The 20,717-nt window shown below is 47.8% G+C and overlaps 1 protein-coding gene across 1 annotated transcript; it reads left to right on the top strand.

Annotated features, from left to right (window-relative positions):
- Positions 1 to 617: 617 nt before the first annotated feature.
- LOC133341942 (deleted in malignant brain tumors 1 protein-like) lies at positions 618 to 16,564 on the top strand. Its single transcript, XM_061550787.1, has 7 exons — positions 618 to 636; positions 6,644 to 6,970; positions 8,138 to 8,452; positions 11,103 to 11,431; positions 13,043 to 13,400; positions 14,684 to 14,998; positions 16,518 to 16,564. The coding sequence occupies exons 1-7, from the start codon at positions 618 to 620 to the stop codon at positions 16,562 to 16,564; spliced, it is 1,710 nt and encodes a 569-aa protein (XP_061406771.1).
- The last annotated feature ends 4,153 nt before the right edge of the window (positions 16,565 to 20,717 follow it).

Raw genomic sequence — 20,717 nt, 5'->3', positions numbered from 1 at the left:
CTATCTTCGTGGCTTCAACAAAAGAACCAAGAATATGAACTCCTGCAGTCACGAACGTTTTAAGTCTAAATTTAGAGGAGGGCATATATAAAGTATATACACACGAGAGATAAAGATGTAGCAAGATTAGGGAAATATGACCAACAAACAGGGAGATGAGCTGAGAGAATAGCACTCCCGGTAGTACGAAGATGAGCTTAGATTAATTCGTTCTCATATTCACTGGCTATTTGTTTATTTATTAGGATCTGAATTTGAGCAGATACGTTGTGTAAGCACCCCTCTTTTATCGTGAATCCCCTGGAGCTTCTCGGGGCCCCTTCGAAGTTGGCTTTGTGTGCTGATGCCTCGCGTCACCACTGCCGCGGTATTATTTTGTTGACGAGTTTGTGTACTCGGCAATGCCCATTGAGCTAGCTATTCGCTATTTTTCAGAAGTGACCTGATCACACGTGATGATAGCTTATCTAAGTGGCTTATATCATCATCCGGCGTGGAAATGTATAGTAGAAGGCAATAATCTCAACACATGTTTATAATTGTGGGCCACTACGGGGAGAGAGAACACGTGAACTCCAAATATACTGCAGAGATCGTCAGTGTCTGGGATCGAACCCATGCCCTCCAGTGTCGCAGGTGAGGGAGATAACTGCGGGGATTTGTTCACACAATGCAGTTAAAGGTTCTCATTGTTTGAAACTAGTAGCACGCATTGAGTCGTTGTTGAATACTGCATCGTGATATAGTTTGCAAAATACTGAATTTAATGAGCGGGTCTGATGTTGTGTTCCACTACCACTTGCCTATGCACCCCGCACATCCAATGGCGGAGCCAGGATTTTCAGGTAGGGGGGCAACCCCTCCAGCAATGAAAAATGACAGAGGAGTTGTTAGTATGTAATGAGTTGTTAGTGAGTAAGGACTTGTCCCTTGCTTTTTATTCGTGGCGTGTGCGGCGATGGCGCAGCCATCGATCGAGGGTCGAATTCGAACCATGTGTGATTGGCATCGCGCTCGCTGAAAATGTTTGCCTTCAGGAAAGTCGTGTACTCTATACGCAACTGCGCACAATTATGCGAGTCACTTATAACTGCTTTGCCGTTACTTATTGCCAATTATGGACTCAGACTATTGTCCTATCATCTCATAGATTCCCTGGCACCTAATCATATGCTACACAGTGGCAGTGGGGGTCGCAAAATGCCGATGTATTACTAATAAACCCCAATGACCCGATGGAAATTAGGGATTTCGATCGGATCATTGGGGGGGCACGTGAACTCCACCCCCCCCCTTCTCCCACTGGCTCCGCAAGTGCGCACATCCACTTGCAAAGGCGCGGAATAGACACACACATATACAGTTGGTGGCCAAGTCTATTTACGCCACCTACCCAGATGTATTAGTCAAAGTTAAACACCCGAGATGACGGCATTCCCCGAGGCATCAGCCCCCGTCGCTTTGGCGTTGTGTGATTCATATTGCGTCGTCGTGGAATGCACGCGTAAAAATAGTGCGACCGGCACGCCTAACACATTGAGCAACATGGCGTTTGATCACAACCTTGAACATTTCTTATCGATACTGGAAGAGAGAGCGCGAGGGAGCCCTCGCTAGTTAGGTTGGGGGCGCATCAGCATCCCTCTTGGGTGTCGTTTCGTGAGCCACTGCAACGACCAGGCAGGTGTGTGCGTTAGGACGCGCCGCGTTCAACCAGCTAGGGCCGTCTGCGAATCAGTTCCAGAGTGATTGATGATGGTGGTCGTGGTGATGGTCGCCAGCTGGCGCCGCGCTCTCTTGCTGCTCATCACCTGTCTCCTGGTATCACGTGCGTTAGCAACAGGTAATGTCGCACGCAGGCACGGCGTATGCGCGCGCCATAAATGCACCTGGGACATGCGTTAAGCACGCCTATTTATCCCGTAGGTGTGTAGATGTGTACGTGTTTGTGTCTTCGTATTTTTTTAAATATGTAAATGTGTGTGGATATTTATTCAGTTTGTGGGGACCGGTAGTGCAGTGGTTAACTCACTGCGCTTTAAACTCGACGACGCGAGCTCGATTCCCGCTCAAGGCCAACATCGGTGACAAATATCTGGACCGGTGCTGGACCTCCCCTCTGTCGACTCAGCCTCAAATGAGTACCTGATAAAGTCTCTCCGCGCCGTGTGGGTCATGGGGGGTATTTGGCCATACTTCACCACCCTTGTCAGTGCGGGTTTTTATAAACAGGGTGGGGCGTACACGTGGAAGCGCATACGTTACCATACAACAAGTGATGTTTACGTACTGAAATCTGCTACACATCGCGTAGCCCCCACAGCCTATAATACCTGTTATGCACGGTGATCGCGCATCCAGCCGCTATTCAGGCTCCATAGCTGATGAGATATGATGAGGTCTGGCGATTTGCGGGTGAGTTTGGCCAAGAAGCGCTATACGTGGAAACGGCATCCAAAGGGGCGACGAGATAACCGACCGGACAGCGTTGCGCTGTGTCTTGGGAAAAATCGCTGGTCCCACAATTGCAAGGTTGGATGGGTGGAGGGGGTCAACTTATCTCATATGCACGCGCGCACACGTTGAACTGCACCTTAACAGCCTCCTTTATCCGTACGATTGATTGATTCAAACCAGATGGTCAAGTTCAGCTTGTGGATGGTGGCGCGTGCTATGGCCGGGTGGAGGTGCTCTACAACGGCACGTGGGGCACAGTGTGCGATGACTTTTGGGATCTCCAGGAGGCCGCGGTCGTGTGCCGCCAGCTGCGTTGCGGCTCCGCTTCCTCGGCCCCGGGCGTAGCGCGCTACGGACAGGGCAGTGGCCCGATATGGATGGACAACGTTCGGTGTCTCGGCACCGAATCTCAACTCTCCGCGTGTGGGCAAAACGGCTGGGGGATTCATGACTGTAGCCACGGAGAGGACGCGTCCGTCGTCTGCTCTCAAGGTTCTCGTCGTCGTCGTTGTTGTTTTGCTGAGTGTGCTGAGTGTGCTGAGTGTGCTGTGTGTGCTGAGTGTGCTGAGTGTGCTGAGTGTGCTGAGTGTGCTGAGTGTGCTGTGTGTTCTGAGTGTGCTGAGTGTGCTGAGTGTGCTGTGTGTGCTGAGTGTGCTGTGTGTGCTGAGTGTGCTGAGTGTGCTGAGTATGTTGAGTGTGCTGTGTGTGCTGAGTGTGCTGAGTGTGCTGAGTGTGCTGAGTGTGCTGAGTGTGCTGAGTGTGCTGAGTGTGCTGAGTGTGCTGAGTGTGCTGAGTGTGCTGAGTGTGCTGCTGAGTGTGCTGAGTGTGCTGAGTGTGCTGAGTGTGCTGAGTGTGCTGAGTGTGCTGAGTGTGCTGAGTGTGCTGAGTGTGCTGAGTGTGCTGAGTGTGCTGAGTGTGCTGAGTGTGCTGAGTGTGTTGAGTGTGCTGAGTGTGCTGAGTGTGCTGAGTGTGCTGAGTGTGCTGCGTGTGCTGCGTGTGCTGAGTGTGCTGCGTGTGCTGCGTGTGCTGCGTGTGCTGCGTGTGCTGAGTGTGCTGAGTGTGTGAGTGTGCTGTGTGTGCTGAGTGTGCTGTGTGTGCTGTGTGTGCTGAGTGTGCTGAGTGTGCTGCGTGTGCTGCGTGTGCTGAGTGTGCTGTGTGTGCTGAGTGTGCTGAGTGTGCTGTGTGTGCTGTGTGTGCTGAGTGTGCTGAGTGTGCTGCGTGTGCTGAGTTTGCTGAGTGTGCTGCGTGTGCTGCGTGTGCTGAGTTTGCTGAGTGTGCTGCGTGTGCTGAGTGTGCTGAGTGTGCTGAGTGTGCTGCGTGTGCTGCGTGTGCTGAGTGTGCTGTGTGTGCTGAGTGTGCTGAGTGTGCTGTGTGTGCTGAGTGTGCTGAGTGTGCTGAGTGTGCTGCGTGTGCTGAGTTTGCTGAGTGTGCTGCGTGTGCTGCGTGTGCTGAGTTTGCTGAGTGTGCTGCGTGTGCTGAGTGTGCTGAGTGTGCTGCGTGTGCTGCGTGTGCTGCGTGTGCTGCGTGTGCTGAGTGTGCTGAGTGTGCTGAGTGTGCTGTGTGTGCTGAGTGTGCTGAGTGTGCTGAGTGTGCTGCGTGTGCTGAGTGTGCTGAGTGTGCTGAGTGTGCTGAGTGAGCTGAGTGTGCTGAGTGTGCTGTGTGTTGGCTTCATGTGTAGGGAGTGGCAAGTGTAGTAGTTAGCGCGCTGCGCCACGTACCCGGCGACTCGAGTTTGATTCACGCTCACGACCAACACAAGTGAGGAACATTTGGACCGGCCCTGAGCCTCCCCTAGGTCGACTCAGCCAGGTGCGGTCTGTAAACATCGCCACGAGCGAGACAAAGGCGGCCAGCCGCGGTACTGACCACCCACCCCCTCATGTGCCCCTCCGGCCTTCATCGGTGTTCCCTGACAGCACATGTATATTCTCACCAACGACGCTAATTATTATATGGTATATTTGTTTAAGTAGTGAAACGTGAGGGTTTTTTTACATTTTAAATGGCGTTCGTTTTCAAAACATAGATATTTTACAACCAGATGTTGACTTTATATGCATACTAATTACGCAATTATAATACAGGCAGACCTTAGCGCCTACATCTACAGGAACGCATCTTGAGCGCTAAGCGAGGTCTAATAATGCATTGACCAGATGTGCACACTGACCAACACGTGCTTTGTGTGTCTTTCAAATGCCATCGCCACTTGGTTTGGAGCAGCTACTGTGACGTCACCACCAGGTAAGATATTAAATCAACAACATCACTGTTGTTGCTGGCCATAGGCCCAACAGCTTCTAGTGTAAAGCGGTCAGGAGCATAGAAAAAAATAATAAACACGCTTCTTGTACAGGAGAGCGACCCTTCCCCGCTATACAGGTGGCCCAAAAGTCAGGACTCATGGTAATTATATTTACTTGAAGAAATCACAGAGGGTTATTTAATTTATTTTAACAAATGTTCAAACTGACTTCCATAAACATTCATGCATGATGCATTAATTATCTTTCGAAATCAATTTAAGACTTTTTTTTAAAGATGACAGCTCATCGTGGAGGTAGCTCTCTGATCTTATATTTACATGCAAATTTCTCACTTTAACATCACTAACCCCGCCCACTTCGTTTATGACCGTCGGGCTACACCCATTTCAAACCTTTAAAATAGCCTGCCTCAGTAGCTTCCCGCTCTTTTTTCTCCTGATGACAATTGCTTGTGTTGCGATCGAAACTTCGTAGTTTTTTGTAAAAAAAAATTGTTCTACGTGTCTTAACCAAAATATTCCAGACACCCATCCATCAAATTTACCATGAAAGTGGAGAAGGATGGCAAGCTACCATTCTTGGATGTTCTGTTTGAATGGCTCTTTGGGACATTCTGTCTACAGGAAAGCCACCCACACAGATTCCTACTTGAAGCCTGATTCCCACCACCACCCGGCTCAAAATAATTCCCTGCATCTCTGACCAACACCACCTGGCCAGTGAATTAAAACATGTACATCTGGCCCACAAGATGAACGGATACTCAGACCGTGCTATCCGCCAAGCTGTTTCTCCCACCATGCAGAAACAACCTCCTGAAACTCCGATCAAAATCATCACGTTGCCATACATAGCAGGCATTACCAAAAAGATTTCCAAAATTATAAACAAACACAAGATCCAGGTCCGATTCAATACAGTACACAAAATCCGTGATCTGATCCCATCCGTAAAGGATGTCATTCCTGACTTACATTTCCCCGGTGTTTACAAACTGAGTTGTTCCTGTGGTGATTGCTATATCGGGGAGACGAAACGACATATTTCTGACCGAATTCGCGAGCACAAGTCAGATTTGAAACACGGCAGAACGAATTTTTTTGCCGAAGCTGATCATTGTTTCATTACAGCGGGTTCTCATGATATTGTTTTCTCCGATACCAAAGTACTCTGTAAACCTCCCGGATACGACCAAAGATCTGTCCATGAAGCCATCCAGATATACAAACATAGACACAACTTCAACCGAGAGGATGGTTTTAAATTAAGCAATCATTGGAAAGATGTCATCAACCAAGTCAAACTTTAGCTGCCCTATAATTTTACAGCCATATCCATTTCTTCCAGTTTTTTACTCCCAGCCTGATACACCACCATCACTTGTCGTGCAGGCACTGCACTGATGCACAAACTCTCCTCCCCTGACATCACGAAAGAACACAGATGGTTATCTATCGGCTTAACTCATGCTAATCCCGTGCCCAACCGTCCACACGGCCTGCCACATGCCCCCCCCCCCGACCCCTTGACTCCTCCCCCCCCTAACACCCCATATAAACACGTTGTCTCGTAATAACTCTCTTCATACGCCTCAGTAATATTGCTGGAGCAGTCAACACCTGATGACGGTTGCTTGTGTTGCTTCTGAAACGTCGTAATTTAATTTATTTGTTTTCATTTTAATTTATATAATATTTTTTACCTACGTGACTTTACCGAAAAAACGAAAGAGTATTTACCGAAAGACCCAAAGAATATCGTTAATCTTTAGTAAAAAAAATATCCCCCATTTTTAAATGTCATCTGAGAAGGAAAAATACACATGTATATGAACAATGATAATAGATAAACAATGAACTTAAAGAATAAATTATCACAATGTTGTTGATCAAACTTTTGATTGGTGGGGGTGCGGGTAGATGTCCAGGTGCGCCTGGTAGGTGGCGGCACGTGCCACGGCCGAGTGGAGGTGCAATACCGCGGCGCGTGGGGCACGGTGTGCGACGACTTTTGGGAGCTGCAGGATGCCGAGGTGGTCTGCCATCAGCTGAGCTGTGGCTCCGCCGTGTCCGCACCGGGAAATGCTCGGTACGGAGCGGGCAGCGGCCAGATCTGGATGGACAACGTGCAGTGCAACGGTTCCGAATCTCAACTCTCGCAGTGCAGACACAACGGCTGGGGCACGCACGACTGCAGCCACGTGGAAGATGCTTCCGTCGTTTGCTCACAAGGTTGCCTGTGCGCGCGTGCGTGTGCATATATTAGTGCGCGTGATTGATTAACTTCAGTGTGAGAGTGAGAGTGGCGATATTTGAAACAGTCCTGAGCCTCGCCTAGGTTGAGTCGGCCTTAAGTGAATGCCTGATGCGTTGTGGAGGGAAATTGGCGTGGGGTTAACCACATACCCCCTCGTGTGCCGTGCCAGCCTTGATAGGTCGTCGCTAACAGTACTTGCCCCAAGTCTGAAAAATCTATACGGTAGATCATTGGATTTGGGAGTGGTGGCATAATGGCGAGCAGCGATATAATATCGGGGAGTGGAGAGATTGGCACTTTTTGGTTTCACTGCCACTCTGATCCCGGCCACGTGTGTTCGAGGCCGAGGCAGCTCTACGGATGTTGAGAGATAAGCATGGATTTGCTGTAGCTGAGGGCAACCAAAGATGTTCAGTTATGACTCTGCAGACGTGGATATAAATTTTCGCCTCTCTCCGCCGAGCGGTGGCGCAGGTTCAGATATAATGAATCTGTAACGTATCATATATGCTATCTAGTTAGTGAATATCAGTTAGACTGTACATCAATTCACAAGATAAACTCGGCAATCTTAACCGTGTGTGATTTGTCTTTCTTAACATGTCGGCCATTGGTGACTGGAACAGCCCCTACTGCAATCCCATCTGGTAAGGAAGCTCACGTTTGACTCACTGCAGTTCATTTATAAGTACGGACTCTTTCAGAACAATACTTCGCTGTTGTAGAACACCCAGTCTCTGTCATGACATTATCTATCAGGTTGCATTCCAGCGCCACTATAGATTATGGTCCAGGTACCGTTTACATGGCTGGACACATGATCATAAGTTTTGTCAGTGCAGAGTATGGTCGAGATTACACTCAACAAGAGTCGCGTTCTGAGATTTTGTTGTTGCTGCTTTTTGCAGTTGCATCCAAGGTGTGATATTGGCATCGTGTTGTGAGACAACGAATCCATTGGGAAGCCCACAGAGCAGCGTGACTCGCTGACATTGCGAATCACACCTTCAATGTTAACACCCAAAGACAACTCTGCCCTATAACAAGGCTGCATGATGCTCATCAATGAGCTATGCGACCCACATCAATATATATGCTTTGTAAATGTATATCTTTTAAGCAATGTAAATTGAAAGTCATGGTATCTGTTGTTTCAGTTGTTGAAGTCCGCCTGGTTGGTGGAGGCAACGCGTGCCAGGGCCGCGTGGAGGTGCTCTACGGAAGGTCTTGGGGCACGGTGTGCGACGACGTTTGGAACCTGCAGGATGCCGAGGTGGTCTGCCGTCAGCTGGGCTGCGGCTCTGCTGTGTCCGCTCTGGGAAACGCTTTCTACGGAGCGGGCAGCGGCCAGATCTGGATGGACAACGTGCAGTGCTCCGGCTCCGAGTCTCAACTCTCGCAGTGCAGACACAACGGCTGGGGCACTCACGACTGCAGCCACGTCGAAGATGCTTCCGTCATCTGCTCACGAGGTGTTGCGTTTGCTGTGGCTATTAATTTAATTATGGTGCATCTTTGCATCAGGCGCCTCGTAAAAGGTGTCCCTGCACGTGTGCCAGCAAGCTGGTACCATCCCGTTTATATGGATGGGGTGGCTTGCAATTCGCAATAATTTAATAAAACTGCCATCAATGGAGTGACATGAAGCCTTATTGGCTTTCCCAGTCCACCGAGTGATCAGATTTTTGATTAAAGTGAACACTGCTTTGTCTGCCCACTGGTATACCACAATTGCAATGAAGGATAACTTATAGCCCTCTCTATGCCTCACTGAGCATGGGACTTGTTCAGACTTCACCACGCTCGTCAGTACGATTAACATGGTGAAAACATTTTAGTCGCGATGTTTTGACCTAGGTCAGAGGTCGTAGAGCATCGTCATCTTTTATTATTTAATGCCATAGGGTATCAGGTTACTTACGCTTGAAACGGTGCCCGTTTTGCGTGGGACGGCATCTGATAGCGCATCGCGACAGGCCACGGAACAAAAAACAACACGCTTAGAGGCCACAGAGTAGGAAGTGCTAGGAATGTTAATGGGCGGTTGAAGGCTTCCTGACACCAAGGGGAAACCCCACAACTAGTGTCACCCGTGCAAGGTGCACACTCTAAGAGAAATAGCTCCCATATTGCCTTTAACCTCCGATGTCCCGCACCTCCAATTATTATGGTGGGCTACGTATGGTGCGAAAGAAGTTCAACATACATACAACAGACTGTTGGGGCAAGTGCAGTTAGCGTGTAGCACATACAAAGACCGGCATGGCACACGACCGGGGTGGGAGGCCAGCACAAGGCCCGGCCGCTTTTGTCTTCCCAGTGTTGATGTTTTACACATCGCACCATTTGTAGCCAAGTCGACCTAGAGGTGGCCTGAAACCGTGGTTCAAATATTCGCGAGCGGGAAATTAAAATCCGTTCACTAGGTTCGTAGCGCAGTGCGCGGACTGTTGCACTTACGCTACCATCCCACACACACAACCCTCCAACACTCATGTGACTCTGCATAAAATTGCAATGGTCCCAATCATTCTCTTAACCAATCGTCTCGACCAAGTCCAGATCCTTGATGCCCTCGCAGGCGTTGCTGTGTGTACGACCTTACTCAAAGTCTTCAAAAACACCGGTCGCATGACACGTGCGTTGCCCACGAGAAAGCAACCCCGTTGTGGCAGCTCAGTTGGCTCGTGTGTTGCTCCTCGTACACGGCCACTGTGCACACGGCCACTGTGCACACGGCCACTGTGCACACGGCCACTGTGCACACGGCCACTGTGCACACGGCCACTGTGCACACGGCCACTGTGCACACGGCCACTGTGCACACGGCCACTGTGCACACGGCCACTGTGCACACGGCCACTGTGCACACGGCCACTGTGCACACGGCCACTGTGCACACGGCCACTGTGCACACGGCCACTGTGCACACGGCCACTGTGCACACGGCCACTGTGCACACGGCCACTGTGCACACGGCCACTGTGCACACGGCCACTGTGCACACGGCCACTGTGCACACGGCCACTGTGCACCCAGTCGCGTCTCTGGGGTGGTCCACATGGTCTCACGTGGGCCATGACCTCTAGCTCCAGGTAATGCTCACTCCTTTTGCACGTATCGCCACCTGCGCTCTCCTCTGTACCGAGGTCTGTCTCGGGCTTCAATTTTTTATTTTATTTTACTAGGTAAGACCCACTGAGATATATATTTATTTTTTCCGAAGCGACCTGGCCACAAATGATAGCTCAACGAAGTGGCCTATCACGTGGAAATTTATAGCAGCCAAATACTCTGAACGCATGTTTCTAAATGTGGAGGGAAAACCTGGAGGACTTGTAGAAAAATCCATGCGACCACAGGGAGAGAGGCAACGAAAACTCAAAATATATAGGTGCCAGGGTCAGGATCGAACCCATAATCTCCTGTACACCAGGCAATATAGTTAACATCACCACTGCGGTATATGCGTGAGGTAGCTACCTACCCCATGCAATTTGCCCTCGTACCCTTGTGTTTTCCCTCTAGCAACGATGAAAATCGCTCACGTGGTGTGAACTAAATGAGTGACTGAAAATATTAAAGAAAGAGACAAGTTTGTCACGTGTAAGAATCATAATTGCATGATGTAAAATCAAACGTGCAACCTTGCATCCAGTCAGCATTGGACACGTGTGCTCATCGTAAGTGTTTTTTCCGGTTGCAGCGAAAGTTAAATGGTCAAATATCTGTTTGCAGAACTCTCATGCAAAAGTGCAATCTGCCGGAGTCGTTACTAAAGTATCAGTTAAACATCTAATCATGCATTGGTCATTTGGAAACGAGCAGAACGCATTGTGTACATCTTTGAATTCTACACTGCGACGAAGTTTCGGAAAAGAATTTAATCACGGCGTCTGATTTTGGATTCATTGGTAAATGCCATTATTTGATGATGATACACAAATGGAGCATTTTAATCTCTCCAGCAGTCTGTGTTCACCACACAGAACAGAACTGTCGAACATATAACGACTCAGTTCCCCGATTCACAAGATGAAGGAAGAGGCACCATCACAGGGATACACTCCGTTACTCTTATGGTGATCGCTGTAACGTTAGTGTGTGTTTTTGTTTCTTCAGGCGTTGAAGTCCGCCTGGTTGGTGGAGGAAACGCGTGCCAGGGCCGCGTGGAGGTGCTCTACGGAAGGTCTTGGGGCACGGTGTGCGATGACGTTTGGGACCTGCGGGATGCCGAGGTGGTCTGCCGTCAGCTGGGCTGTGGCTCTGCTGTGTCTGCTGTGGGGAACGCTTTCTACGGAGTGGGCAGTGGCCGGATCTGGATGGACAACGTGCAGTGCAACGGTTCCGAGTCTCAACTCTCGCAGTGCAGACAAAACGGCTGGGGCACTCACGACTGCAGCCATGTGGAAGATGCTTCCGTCATCTGCTCACGAGGTGTTGCGATTGTCGTGGACAATGAGATATTTTTGCACAAGTCTCGTAAAATGTATTTTTTTTAATTTGCGTGAAACCATAAGTAGCCTCATAGAAGTTAAAATCCACCACCTGGACCACTATTTGCATTAGATATCTTATAGAATACTGTCTACCTAATACGGTCTGCCAACTGTTAACTCCATCTTGGGGATGATACTAATTTAGAGTCTTTGTCAATCTACTGCTGGATGAATGTCTTCCCCATGTCGTGTGGGTCGTGTGGGTTGTTTGACCATTCTTCATAGATTACTACAGGCAGACCTCGCTGAACGTGGGCGTTGTGCTCCTGGAAAATACCTTTTTGGGCAAACTGCATTTTACAAATTATAGGCATGGTCAAAATAGGGTTGTGTTCCTGGGTCCGAAATTATCACCCTCTCCCTTTTTGTTTAAATGTCTCTACATGATTTCCACCGTTGTTATTATACTAAATGATGCTGAATTGCTCTACATTGATTGTGTGCGCACTCTTTATTTTCAACTTCACCTTGACACAAAACCCCCATCTCCATTACTCTTCCTGCACCGGGGCACTCACGCTCAGCGCTTGCTCCTGACACTGTCACTTGAATGTTAACGATTCACCATCGAGGCGTCCACCTAACGTCCTCAACATCTGGACGGCTAAATGGATGTGGCAATTGAAAACTAATTTCTTTAACAACTGCTATTAGTGCTTAGTTTGTTGCCCAACCCCCGCACCTCCGATTAGCACGGTTAGCTAGGTACGGTGCGATAGAAGCTCAACATGGATACATATATACAATGTGTGAACATTTGCGTTGTGCAATTGTGCGTGTTGAGTGTGTTACATTGTCACACTAAAACACTTACACAGAACATACATGGTTCATAAATAGTTCTCAGTCGATCCACTCACAACTTCCAATGGATGCAGCACCCTCGTGGCACTACTTTTCGACGCGGAGATGAGAATCTTAGCAGCGTGAAACCGCATACAGCCTAAACATCACCCGCGTGTTCCGGACAACAGACCTCATTAGGTAAACTGTGTACAGCCGAAACACGTATTCCATGAATCCGCGTTGGGAAAGATTTTCCTATACATAATAAAAAATCTCCTTTTTAAATACTCTTTGGTTCTTTCGGTAAAGCCTGAAGGTTTGCAGAGTATCTTGGTCTCGGAAAAAAACAATATCATGAGAGCCCACTGCATCTCTCCACCCTGGCTCCTCCTCCACTCTTACCTTATATAATCGCTTGTCACAAACAGCTCTATTTTCCCACTACAGTATTTTTTTGTTTCTTGCTGTGGTTGTCCCACCTGATGACGGACGCTTGCGTTGCTTCCAAAACGTCGTGATTAAATTTGATTATTTCTATTTTTAATTTTAATTTGTATTCTTATTTTTTATTTTATTTTATTTTTTCACCTACCTGACTTTACCGAAAGAACCAAAGAGTATGGATCATTGCAGTCACGAAAACTTCAAATATCCTTATTAAAGTATAATTACCGAAATGTTACTTGTTTCTTATATCCGTCAATCCACAACTTGTGGTATTACCACAAGCATGACACATTGGAGGCTTATATTCGTTTCCAGGCATCTTGTGTTCAGTGTGGACCGTTGGAAACATATGTGCGTGTTTTTGTTTCTTCAGGCGTTGAAGTCCGCTTGGTTGACGGAGGCAACGCATGCCAGGGCCGCGTGGAGGTGCTCTACAGAAAGTTCTGGGGCACGGTGTGCGACGACGTTTGGGACCTGCAGGATACCGAGGTGGTCTGCCGTCAGCTGGGCTGTGGCTCTGCTGTGTCTGCTGTGGGAAACGCTTTCTACGGAGTGGGCAGTGGCCAGATCTGGATGGACAACGTGCAGTGCAACGGTTCCGAGTCTCAACTCTCGCAGTGCAGACAAAACGGCTGGGGCACTCACGACTGCAGCCATGTGGAAGATGCTTCCGTCATCTGCTCACGAGGTGTTGCGATTGTCGTGGACAATGATATATTTTTGCACAAGTCTTGTAAAATGTTTTTTTTTAGTGTGAAACCATAAGAAGCCTCATAGAAATTAAAATCCACCAACTGATCCACTTTTTACATGAGATAGTTTCTAGAATACTGTCTACCTAATACGGTCTGCCAACTGTTAACTCCATCTTGGCGATGATACTAATTGAGAGTCGTCAATCTACTGCTGGATGAATGTCTTCCCCATGCCGTGTGGGTCGTGTGGGTTGTTTGACCATACTTCATAGATTACTACAGGCAGACCTCGCTGAAAGTGGGCGTTGTGCTCCTGGAAAATACCGTTTTGGGCAAAACTGCATTTGACAAATTATAGGCATGGTCAAAATAGGGTTGAGTTCCTGGGCCCGAAATTATCACCCTCTCCCTCTTTGTTTAAATAACTCTACATGATTTCCACCGTTGTTATTGTACTAAAGGATGCTGAATTGCTCTACATTGATTGTGTGCGCACTCTTTATTTTTAACTTCACCTTGACACAAAACCCCCATCTCCATTACTCTTCCTGCACCGGGGCACTCACGCTCAGCACTTGCTCCTGACACTGTCACTTGAATGTTAACGATTCACCATTGAGGCGTCCACCTAACCTCCTCAACATCTGGACGGCTAAATGGATGTAGCAATTGAAAACTCATTTCTTTAACAACTGCGTTTAGTGTTTAGTTTGTTGCCCAACCCCCACACCTCTGATTAGCACGGTTAGCTAGGTACGGTGCGATAGAAGCTCAACATGGATACATATATACAATGTGTGAACATTTGCGTTGTGCAATTGTGCGTGTTGAGTGTGTTACATTGTCACACTAAAACACTTACACAGAACATATATGGTTCATAAATAGTTCTCAGTCGATTCACTCACAACTTCCAACGGATGCAGCACCCTCGTGGTACTACTTTTCGACGCGGAGACGATAATCTTAGCAGCGTGAAACCGCATACAGCCGAAACATCATTCGCGTGTTCCGGACAACAGACCTCATTAGGTAAACTGTGTACAGCCGAAACACGCATTCCATGAACCCGCGTTGGAAGAGATTTTTCTATACATAATTCAAAAATTTTCTTACTAAAGTATAATTACCGACATGTTATTTGCTTATTTTATCTTTCAATCCACACCTTGTGGCATTACCACAAGCATGACACCTTGGAGGCTTATATTAGTTTCCAGGCATATTGTGTTCAATGTGGTCCGTTGGAAATATGTGTGTGTTTTTGTTTCTTCAGGCGTTGAAGTCCGCCTGGTTGGCGGAGGCAACGCATGCCAGGGCCGCGTGGAGGTGCTCTACAAAAAGTTCTGGGGCACGGTGTGCGACGACTTTTGGGAGCTGCAGGATGCCGAGGTGGTCTGCCGTCAGCTGGGCTGTGGCTCCGCCGTGTCAGCTCCGGGAAATGCTCGGTACGGAGCGGGCAGCGGCCGGATCTGGATGGACAACGTGCAGTGCAACGGTTCCGAGTCTCAACTCTCGCAGTGCAGACACAACGGCTGGGGCACTCACGACTGCAGCCATGTGGAAGATGCTTCCGTCGTCTGCTCACTCGGTATTGATCTTCAATTATGTATTTATGTTCACAATCCATAAGAAACTGCCATTTAAAACTCAATTTGTCGACAAAATAATAGTCATGCACTGGTCACATAAAAATAAAGTTACAAGCCTTTATTCATATTAAAGTTTTTTGGGTTAGATCGCGTAAATAAAATAAAGTCCTTAACCCACCCGACATTGCCAATTAGTCAGGTTTGTCAGGTAAACAAAACGTGCCAATTAGTCACTCCTTCAGCACATCGGTGTGTTGGAGAGTAAACCAGCATTTACTGTTTTGAGTACGACGTTTAACTGGTGATTACAACCAGCTTAATCAGGCAATTTGGCAGAATTGTGAAGACTTCTTCCTGCTTCCGGTCTTAAATAGAGCAAGATAATGTCATCAATGTGTGCCTATCAGGTGGAAAAAATTGGTCGCGAAAACCTACGTGCTAAAGCTTGCTAGCCTTCAGTTTAAATGTCACATTTATTCAGCCGGTATTTACATATAAATGGATCATACTTGCATAATGAATGTTCATTGCATACACAACATTGTATATATTGTTTACTGCATTGATATTGTATTGCCTTAATCATACCCATGGCATTAAGGTTGACCCATAGGATAATGTTATTTAACATTGAGGCCACTCCTTCACCTGAGCAATGGATGCGCATCAATGAAGGCAAATATTTCCACAATGCAACGGGATGATGTTCTCAATGTTCGTGCGAATTATTAACACAAGCTTGTGTGTGCGTGTCGTTTTCAAATGGCTTACATCATCGACATCATCCGGAGCAGCTCTTCGCACTACTTCCGGTAAAGTCTGAGTAAACGGCAGCTATATTCAGGATGTATAGTTGGAATGATTGAAATACCTGCAGTCGAAGAACATTTAAGTATGTAATATTTAGGTTATCCGAATGGCCGGTAACTCAGCACTGTGGAGGGGCAGTGAGGGTTGGTGATCACACTCGTGTTGCGAAACTTCCTTCCTCTGGGCATCGAGGAGGTGCCATACTCTGGCTTGCTCCGGTTTCCTGCCATATGTATAAACACTCATTCATTCATACTCTTTGGTTCTTTCGGTAAAGTCACGAAGGTAGAAATTAAATTAAATAATTTAATATATCGAGGTTTGTAGAGCTTGGGCAACTATTGGCGCTAGCTCACCGCCTGGCTGTCTTTCAGCTTGTCTATGGTTCAACGATTGTGAGATACAATTTGCATAAACGACGCCGCTATATATGAAAAGACAAACAATATTATTTTCATTATTTGTACTGGAAGCACAGAAAACTGGAAAGTCAATGCAATAAAATAGCGATATTTATTTCTAAAAGTGATGGGAAACTTGTATTGCAATGAGAGGTGTAGCGTGAAAATCTTGGAAAATCATATCGCCGCAACTCTAGCTGTAAGTTCCAAATTAAAAATCCCAATCAGAAGGCCGCTGAATAGTCGTCATTGATTGCAGAGTACCAATTTGTTGTGTGGGGTTGTGAAATGTCCACCACTGCCTCAGGGATGGCGAAGAAGATGAACTGCACCCAAGACTCCTTTGAGCATTGAGTCACCATCTATTTATTGCTCGTTCTGAAAAAAGAAAGCGTTTAACATTTCCTGACATTTAATAAGTTTAAGTTGTCCACTGTTGCTAACAAAATCAATATTTCACAGCACTACGTCCACACATTCTTACAATGTCCCTGTGGGCAATGGTGTTAGCGTAATGGTGATCGGCACTGCACTTTTAATCCAGCAACAAGTTCAATCACCGCCACCAGCTAACATCTGTGGCCAGTGATACCTCAACTGATATCCCTCCACTGGCCAGCGTGGTGATGTATAGTCAATCAAACCATCATGATTAATACGACCATGGCGGGGCAAGGGGGGGGACTTCCTCCAGAAGTGGACTAACACTGGCTGAAAGTTGACATTCGTAATGCATCATGTCCACACAGGACAACAGCACTATCCGGATGGAAATATTCTTCTGCATTGTGCAATAGTTGGGAAGGCTATTAACATGTGAATTGATATGAAGTTTGTGTGACTGCATGAATCCAGTCTCTCCCTTTAACGCAGCTGCTGTGCGTGCGTGCGGTGACGGAACTCCTTTCCATCTCTGACCCTGCCTACTTATCCTTGGGTGACACCCACCTCAAACCTATATATAACCTCGTGTTGCAGCAGCCCTTTCTTGTTCAGCAGTTCTACTGCTGTATCTTTCCACCTGATGACCACCGCTTGTGTTGCGATCGAAACGTCGTGATTTATTATTTATTTTTATACCTACGTGACTTTACCGAAAGAACCAAAGAGTATGTGAATTGAGTCTGTCCTGTTTCTCTCTTTTGCAAATGTCACCGTCATCATATGGAGCAGCTCTAACCACCATTGGCACCACCACCACCACCACCAGATCCACACCCACCATTACCACCACCCCCACCAGTACCACCAGTACCACCACCACCACCCCCACCAGCACCACCCCCACCAGTACCACCACCAGTACCATCCCCCACCAGTACCACCCAGCACCACCCCCACCAGTACCACCACCAGCACCCACTCCACCAGTACCACCACCGCCACCCCACCAGTTTCCACCACCAGCACCACCCCACCAGTACCACCACCAGCACCACCCCCCACCAGTACCACCACCAGCACCACCACCCACCACCACCAGTACCACCACCACCAGTAACACCACCACAGCCTACCCCCACCAGTACCACCCCCACAGCACCCACCCCCACCAGTACCACCACCAGTCACCACCCCCACCAGTTATCCACCAGCACAGTCACCCGTACCACCACCAGTACCACCCCACCAGTCCCACCCGCACCCACCCACCAGTACCACCACCAGCACACCCCCACCAGTACACCACCAGCACCACCACCCCCCACCCAGTACCACACACCAGTACCACCCACCAGCACCACCCCCACCAGTACCACCACCAGCACCACCCCACCAGTACCACCACCAGCACCACCCCCCCAGTATCACCACCAGTACCACCCCCACCAGTACCACCACCAGCACCACCCCCACCAGTACCACCACCAGCACCACCCCCACCAGTACCACCACCACCAGTACCACCACCAGCACCACCCCCACCAGTACCACCCCCACCAGTACCACCACCAGCACCACCCCCACCAGTACCACCACCAGCACCACCCCCACCGAGTACCACCACCACCAGTACCACCACCAGCACCACCCCCACCAGTACCACCACCACCAGTACCACCACCAGCACCACCCCCACCAGTACCACCACCAGCACCACCCCCACCAGTACCACCACCAGCACCACCCCCATCAGTAGTACCACCACCAGCACCACCCCCACCAGTACCACCACCAGCACCACTGGCAGTACCTCCACCGTCGCCACCAGCAGCAGCAGCAGCACTGTCACCACTGCCGGTAAGATCTCTTAACATCAAGTGACGTTGACATGAGGGTTGTAATGATAGCTGCATGTACTGGGCAACACCGTTTTGTGGTTGTGAAATGTAACCAATTATATCATACACTTGGAATCTAAATATGCGATTCGCTCGTTCCAAACACAGAGAGGATGCCAGAAAGGATGCCACTTAAAAGTTTTATACAATGCCGTATACATTACACAGATTCTTTGGAGCACAATGTGGTATAGGTTACACCTAACGTGGTATGCATTCACGTAAATATATTTAAATAATAATGAAGTAAACAATACTGCACTGTCTGGTTGCACACCATCATTCCGGTTAAGGATCACGGCCTCCTCATAACCTGTTGGTCATGAGGTTTGTTTGACCATACTCAAGCGCCGTGGTGACGTCACCGCCACTTTATGACGAACGGCGGTTGTTGTTGTTGACAATACTTTGACCATGCTGGTCAGTGAGGGTTGTTGATAAGTTGGGTGGTGATGGGGGGCGTCGTGGTGGCAGAGCCGGGGGAGTTCAGATATACTTCGCCACTTGTGTTAGCCTTGGCTGGGGAATGGAATTGAGGTCGCATTCAGAGAGCAGTTTGCTGTTGTGCCACCACTACTACACACAGTTAAAATAGCCCGTGCAGTAGATGCATACCTCACTCTTTGTCCAACCGTCCAATAATTCAGCGTATCTTCGTGTTCGAACGAGCACAGGCCATCACTTATTAAATAGTCCTCATGAGCCAGTCGAGTAGATTCCACGTTATTGCTATCCTATAGCCAGGACCGTCTAAATAAATAGGACCAGTATTTATTTTTACATAGTGGTAATCGTCAATGAAGGAGTCCAGCAGTATATTGATAAAGTGTTGAGAATGATTATTATTGTTGTGGTATTTTCCACACACGCAAACATAACTGCCTGGATGACAATGCTGCCCTGCCTGTTGGTGATTGGTTGGAAGGCCATTATCACTGGAATTGAGTTTATCGCGTGTTTTTTTCTACTGAAAATGTAAATCATCATTGTATGGAGCAACTCTCACTACCGACGACACGACCACGACTGGCACCACCATCGCCATCACCAGAGCCACTATCACCCTTGGTTAAAAAAAAACTTACATCACGAAATAATGTGAACAATTATCGGACACTGTTTTGTCACTGCAAGATGAACGTAATTGCACTACATTATCATTATTAAAAGTAATTGTCCTCATGCTCTGAATCAATTAAGTCGACTTGTTTGTACCCACTAAAGCGGAAAGAATGTTTATAATCTCGCATGCCTAGCGGTAGTTCGTAGAATGCATGGGTAGAAGATTTGTCACCGGCTCTCTCATTGTTTACACAACAGGGCAGGTATCGCAACTTGCCCCTCCACTCGACTGGGAGATTGACACATGACAATCCCATCGATATATATTAATTCTCAGAACTAAAATTTATTCAAATAAGGGTGAAAATACAAATTTAAACATCTCGTTCGAGAGACAAACATCGCACCTCCTGGCTTTTTTTCTCCTGGAAGACACTGGTGGAACGGTAAATAATAATGATAATAACATTTTAAATAGCGTCGTTCATGAAAAACTGCATCTCACAACGCTGGCCGATGCGCACATCTCCTTATTGGGTGGAGAATTAAAGACACAAGCCAGAGTAGTGTGGTTGTGGCCATGCAACACAAACAATGGATCACAATAAGCCCCCTGCAGCCTGCGCTTCTTCAATGGAGCAGGAGCAGTGAAGCAACAGGACCTCTCTCTCTCTCCTGCCGCCCTCTCATTGTGGCGAGCAGCAGACCCCGACTTTGGCATTTAGCTGCTGTGCGTATTGCCTGCATCATATGCAAGGCCAGAATTGAACCCACAGTTTAAGGTTTGATATACTGTATGTTTTTGTATAGTTAAATTAGTATTGATGTAAATGTCGTGAAGACTTCTTTTTGAATGAACTCGCACAGCGGCTTGTGGAAATGGATCCATGCGGTGGACTAAGCGTGCGTGAAATATTTTTAGGGCTTGCAAAAAGGGGCCGCAATTTTGTCGCCGCAATGCGCACTGTGACTTTATTTATTTTTTTCAACTTCCCCGCCGAAGGCGGAGGAGGCAGTTTAAATGACGGCAATTGATTAATCACGCCGAACACCCACGGCACATTAGGAGTAGTTACACGGATTTCGAAATATCGTGTTTACCTGCGTGGTTACCATTTTTTTACTTCACGCAAATCTTCCAAGACCTTTAAACGTGGCCCACA

The sequence above is a fragment of the Lethenteron reissneri genome, chromosome 2 (genome assembly GCF_015708825.2).
Source record: "Lethenteron reissneri isolate LAM-NWPU_2019-01 chromosome 2, ASM1570882v1, whole genome shotgun sequence".
Classification (NCBI taxonomy): domain Eukaryota; kingdom Metazoa; phylum Chordata; class Hyperoartia; order Petromyzontiformes; family Petromyzontidae; genus Lethenteron; species Lethenteron reissneri.
The sequence above is the reverse complement of the archived record's forward strand: the minus strand, read 5'-3'. Positions and strand labels throughout refer to the sequence as shown.

What these genes read in the sequence shown, in the direction of transcription:
- LOC133341942 (XM_061550787.1), top strand. An exon ending in CACGAGGTGTTGCGATTGTC is followed by an intron (nt 11,432 to 13,042) that starts GTGGACAATGAG and finishes TCTTGTGTTCAG; the next exon opens with TGTGGACCGTTGGAAACATA. An exon ending in TTCCGTCGTCTGCTCACTCG is followed by an intron (nt 14,999 to 16,517) that starts GTATTGATCTTC and finishes CCACTGCCTCAG; the next exon opens with GGATGGCGAAGAAGATGAAC.